Source organism: Aegilops tauschii, chromosome 7, assembly GCF_002575655.3.
Source record: "Aegilops tauschii subsp. strangulata cultivar AL8/78 chromosome 7, Aet v6.0, whole genome shotgun sequence".
Classification (NCBI taxonomy): domain Eukaryota; kingdom Viridiplantae; phylum Streptophyta; class Magnoliopsida; order Poales; family Poaceae; genus Aegilops; species Aegilops tauschii.
The window spans coordinates 157,450,033-157,455,588 of record NC_053041.3 but is presented as its reverse complement, the minus strand read 5'-3'; the positions used below and the strand labels follow the sequence as shown (position 1 = coordinate 157,455,588).

Here is a 5,556-nt window from a genome sequence, read left to right as displayed (position 1 = left end):
GTTGCCATAGAAGCCTGACGCCATCACCATCGCCTTCCATTTGCCGCAGCGTCGACACCCTACCAGTCATACTACCTCGGAGCTCTTGTCATTGGTCTCATGATGCGATTCTTCGAAAACGAAGCCCTCAAGAAGGGCACGACGCAAGGCCCCACCATCATGTGATCTGAGAACGGATCCAAGGTTTCCCTCGGAAAAAAGGTCGATAGGGGAGAGGGCACAACACCAAGACAACACCTTCAAGAAGGTCGTGACGCCCACAGAAGTCAACATTGTCGGCTCTGGCCTAGTGGCAGTCAAGCTTTCTCCCGGTGACGACACCCACTCTCCTGACCAAACTAGTTGGACCACCTGCCCTCCACACAACCCCCAACCCGCAGTGCCATCAGCTTAGCCCATCCAAGGCCCACTGGCCCGACGAATCCCGCGATAGCCAGATCAAAAACTACTAGATTGGAGCCTCGGATCCAAGCAGTGGGAGTCCACCACGTTGCTGCCTCCAGGCCCCGCGGCAAGCTAGAGCCACACCACAAGGAGAGACAAGCCAAGCAAGCCTCCCGCCAATCAACCGCCTCGCCGTAGTTATCGAACGTTGTGCAGCGTGCTCAGCACGCTCTGGTTCTTGGCATGGCCTTGTCATCTAAGTTGTTGTTGTTGCTAGCCATGTGTGGTGCTTATTTAGGTTTGTTCTTTTGATGTGCACATGTGTGTGTTTATTAGGGCTTTTCTGTGCTTTCAGCTCCTGCTGTTGAACCTATTGGGGAGCATTCCTGCGTTGTTGTTAGGGTTTGCCACTTCCTTGGACCACGCTACCGTTGCAGGTGATTTTTTCATGTGTTGCCTCCATGTAGTTTCATAGTGATTTGTATGTTGGAGCAACTTGTCGTATTTTTATCCGTTGGTAATGAAAGCACACCGATTGTTCTAATACACATCATGTAATACTTAGCATAGCATCCACATAACAAAATAGGGTTTGTCACACTGTGTGGATAGCCTATTAGCAATTGCAATATGTTTTGGATGATCCTTCATTACACCTTTCCGGTCATAGTAGTCATAGTGCACTGGGTATTCCCTCTTTGGCCAATTTATTTTGGCTTTGACTCGCAAAGTATAGTTGGTGTAAGGAACAAATAAAGCTAAAAGGTGGTCTAGTAAGATAATTGTCCCATGAGCCTTATTGTCAGTAATCACATACCAAGAAATCAGTGTTCAATTTTATTGTCTATAGGGCAATCTGACATTGTTGCAGATTCATACATTAGTTACTCACAACATTTCAAACTTGAAATGTCATGTCTGAATAATATGAATTTTAGAACCAATTATATCGCAAACTGTATATCTGTGATGCAGTTTTACAAAACTTATGCAACCACAAAATATATGAAATTTAGAATTGAACACATGCTACACGACGTATTTAGAAAAATATATGAAACCTAAAATTTGTGATATCAACGATTCTATTTGTAATTCCATGAAATTGTATTTTAGACCAAAATCTGCAGTCTTGTGATCTTTTTTTTGCGAATAGTCTTGTGATAGCTGTAATTCGAATATTCAAATGTGTAGTTCTGTAGTTTTAGTTCTATGTAATATCACTCTAACAACTACACACGGGCTTAAAGACTAAGAATCAAGAATGAGTCATTTTTAAATTAGATTATTGAAAAGTTATGTCAAAATGTTAGTTTGGACTTTAGATTGTCTTCTTTTTTACGGAAATGCTAAAAAACCGAAGTCATATTTTAAGGCATGACAAATCAAACATATTTTAAGACAATTTATGTAGGCATCATAATGTCAAATTTAGTCGGTGAGCTCTGACAATAAAAGGAACTGCGACAAATTTAACATGCTCATCAACTAAACTTGCCACGACAAACATAATTTGCCATGAAAAACTTTTGATTCGCTATGCTAAAAATCTGACATTTGCTGGATATTGGGGTCCTTTTATTCTGAAAAGCCAACTGATTTAGAATAAAAGATACTCTAGATGCGAAAAATCGGTCTAGATTAGAGTTGATCTCGGCTGGTGATTTCACTAGTCCGCGCAGGTGCCAAGCCCGGATTGGGCCCGCTGCTCCCCTCTCGTCTCCCGTCGTCGGACCACCGGCGACCCCTCTTCCAAGCCGCCATCGTCCTCACCTCCGGCACTTCCTCTTCTCCACCACTCGACCCAGCTCAGCAGCAGGGCGGCGGACGGGAGGATGATGGGGAGCAACAACCCCGGCGGCGCTGGGGGAGGGGGAGGGATGGCCCCGGGCACGGGGGCCGGCGGCAGCGACGGGCGGCACGACGACGAGGCCGTGCTCACCGAGTTCCTCTCCTCCCTCATGGACTACAATCCCACGGTACGCCGCCGCCGCCTGCCCTAATCCCCTCTCGTTATGCCCAGTTCCGTGTTTGATTCCGTGGCGCGGCAGATCCCGGACGAGCTCGTGGAGCACTACCTCGGCCGAAGCGGCTTCCACTGCCCCGACCTACGCCTGTGAGTCTCCTTACACCTCCAATTTCTCTCCCGAGAGGGCCAAATGTCTGGATCGGTAGTTAAGCCGAGACCCCCTTTGCTGCTCTAGGTTAATCTGGAACTGAAATTTGCCAAGCATAGTGATAATCTGAGAGAAATTACAGTTTCCCCTTCAACGTGGTGATTATTGGTCCACATGAAGTCATGAATGACATGTTTTTCTCTTTTGTTTCCTAATCTTGTGGGTGGTCTGCAGAACAAGGCTGGTTGCTGTAGCTGCTCAAAAGTTCATTTCAGACATTGCAAGTGACTCTCTTCAGTACGTGAATCCACAACCTCACCAGTTTGCCTTTTCACCGCAATGCATTTCGTCTGTTGGTGTGAGCATGTCATAACCCATATAGTAATTGCAGTACATCTTCTGCACCTATTTGATATTGTGCTATCCTTTCTCTTGAATTAGGCACTGCAAAGCCAGGGTTGCAGCACCTGTCAAAGATAACAAGAGCAAACAACCAAAGGTGAATTTACTTCTTGATTAAAAATTCCATGTTACTTCACCTAATTTCTTTTTCCATGTTACTTCTTGCACGAGACCTGGCGGCATGCCATCCTTACTCCTTACAGTTTACTGATGACATCCTTTATTGTACTTCAGGATAGACGTCTTGTATTGACAATGGATGATCTTTCAAAAGCCTTGCGTGAGGTAAACCATTTTTCTATTACATATGGATTTTTATTCTATGCAACAGCACACCCTTTATTACATTTGTTCTCATGTTTGAAGCCCACATACACAGAATAACAATTAGCCACTTACATTCTTAGGAGCTGAATCTCTGCACTGGTTGACCCTTGTAGATCAAGAGAATTGCTTGATGTGGTTTTGTTCCAAGAGGCAAAAATAAAAAATATCATATGGATTCAGTTTTATATGTTCTATGAACATCTTACAAGTACAAAGACACCTTACACGAAATCAGCATTTAAGCGCGGTTGCACATGCTTGGGATAGGGTGACAGCCTGACACTTACATGCCTAATTGACAAATGATTTCATATAGTTATAGCTTCTGATCGTGTTTTGAAGGTCATACCGGTGACAGTACACTAACATTGAGTTATAGGGCCTGTATCTGTATAAGAAGAAACTACACAGACATCTACTGTTATGGATGTTGTACATCCTCCAAAGCAGCCGAGGCATACAGGGTTATAAAGAGATAATAAATACATTGTGTTCTCTGTACTGAAGCAGATGAAATCAATTGTGAATTGATGCCCTAATTAGAAAAGCAGGAAAATGAGAGGCAATGTGAATGGTGTTACAAAGGTTAAAATCATAACCATCTCCCAGTTAACATGGGTAATGGAACAATCACTAACGATTAAATGAGCAAAAGAAGTAATCTAACCACCGTTTTCTGATCATCTTTAGTGAGAATGCTCATGCTTACAACAAACCAGCGAAACCATTATTCACAAACAATTGGGGCACTTGTCAGATAGTTATAAACTTACAATGTCATTAACTGATTTCCTTCAAGTCTGTATTGAATACACAGTATGTCTTCTGCCCATACACCTTTTCTGGTCTCTAGTTTGCTACCTTCATCAGTAATCAAGTTCTCCATATGTTTAGTTGCATGCAAGTAGTCAGGATGACATTGTTTGTAATCTTCAGGTTCAGAATCAATCTACCTTCAACCCAAACCTCGCACACAAGGGCATGCTTCTCATGCAATGTATGATATTGCTCAAGATCTTATACAGAGGAAAATATCCTTCATCCACTTGTCAGACATCCTCCTGAAAAATCTTTGTTTGATATAGAAGGACTGTAATTCCCACCAGACATGCTTGTGCAAGTGCAACGTACCTCTAGTTTGAAATCTCTCACACAGCACGTCACCATCATTAGGGAATGCCACCCAACGTTGCATCTTTATCCTGTTTCGGCTTAGCTGATCCGCTTGTCCACAAGCACCACCTAGTTCACTAGCTGATGCACTAGTGATCTGTTTAATCTTGTCCAAAAAAGAAGTGATCTGTTTAAAGAGAAAGCATTTATGACTTCCATGGCTGATACTGAGATGCCAATATAGGTCATCGATGTACACTTTGTCACAAGAATGATCATTTTAGGCTAAAACCTTACCTATTTTTGGTGGTTACCACTGACACATACCAGGCTAAAATCAACCGCATTCATGTATGATATGTTTGCAACTGTTCACCGTTCAAAAAACAAGGTAGTGCACCGGCCTGCGATACTCATACAATGCAGCACAGAGGACTGTTCTCAAAGATTTCTGCCTAGAGGCGACACCCTCTCACTTCACATATTTAGCCTACCTAGGTATCTGGCTAGTCGGTGACGAGGCTCTAGGTGCTGCATTGTATCTAGCCTACCTAGGTATCTGGCTACCCCAACCCCTGCCGAGTGCCCAACACTTTTAGAGCTTCTGCGTATGAGTATGCTTCATCTTTCTGATATGTCTTTAATTTTGAAATTTTGCTTGCAGCATGGTGTTAATCTGAAACATCCAGAGTATTTTGCGGACAGCCCATCAGCAGGGATGGCCCCCTCAACAAGAGAGGAGTAGAATCGATTGCTTCTTCAACAAGAGAGGGCTAGAATCAATTGTTTCTTATAAGCGTACCCAGTGAACGGTCGTGTCCTTCCCAACTTTATGTAACAAAACCTTATAAGCATGTATCGAATGTCAGTTCTTGATGTATTATGGACCCGTAGTTGCCTTCATTTGATGCTTATGTATAGTATTGCTGGTTAAGTTCTCCCATTTACCCCTATCTTGGAGTGATTGCATCTTGAAACTGTCGACCAGATTAGATTGATTTGATTTTGTGTACCACTTGACTAGCATAGATAGCACCAACATAAACTGGGAGGGAGTGGTGGAGAATGATGATCTGGAGATCAGATAGGGCTAATTTGCCTTCTTCAGTATCAAATTCTAGGAACATAAGTCAAAATTGCATACTTCATGCTGTAAAAAAGAAGAAGACACTGGGTGTCATCTGAATTTTGAGATAGTTTTTATTCATCAATC

General features: G+C 43.0%; 1 protein-coding gene across 2 annotated transcripts; it reads left to right on the top strand.

Moving 5' to 3' along the window:
* Positions 1 to 2,022: 2,022 nt before the first annotated feature.
* LOC109776275 (transcription initiation factor TFIID subunit 10) lies at positions 2,023 to 5,296 on the top strand. Of its 2 annotated transcripts, XM_020334927.4 has the most exons (6): positions 2,023 to 2,363; positions 2,436 to 2,500; positions 2,736 to 2,798; positions 2,943 to 3,000; positions 3,138 to 3,188; positions 5,008 to 5,296. In XM_020334927.4, exons 1-6 carry the CDS (start codon positions 2,220 to 2,222, stop codon positions 5,086 to 5,088), a joined length of 462 nt encoding a protein of 153 aa, XP_020190516.1. In that variant the 5' UTR covers positions 2,023 to 2,219; the 3' UTR covers positions 5,089 to 5,296. The 2 variants fall into 2 exon arrangements, with proteins under 2 accessions (XP_020190516.1, XP_073361771.1); XM_073505670.1 differs by lacking the exon at positions 5,008 to 5,296 and having other exon boundaries at positions 2,027 to 2,363; positions 2,736 to 2,859.
* The last annotated feature ends 260 nt before the right edge of the window (positions 5,297 to 5,556 follow it).

Coding starts and splice junctions, on each gene's coding strand:
- LOC109776275 (XM_020334927.4), top strand. CDS start 2,220: ATGATGGGGAGCAACAACCCCGGCGGCGCTGGGGGAGGGGGAGGGATG. Junction 2,501..2,735: donor CACTGCCCCGACCTACGCCT/GTGAGTCTCCTT, acceptor GGTGGTCTGCAG/AACAAGGCTGGTTGCTGTAG. Junction 3,189..5,007: donor TTTCAAAAGCCTTGCGTGAG/GTAAACCATTTT, acceptor TTTTGCTTGCAG/CATGGTGTTAATCTGAAACA.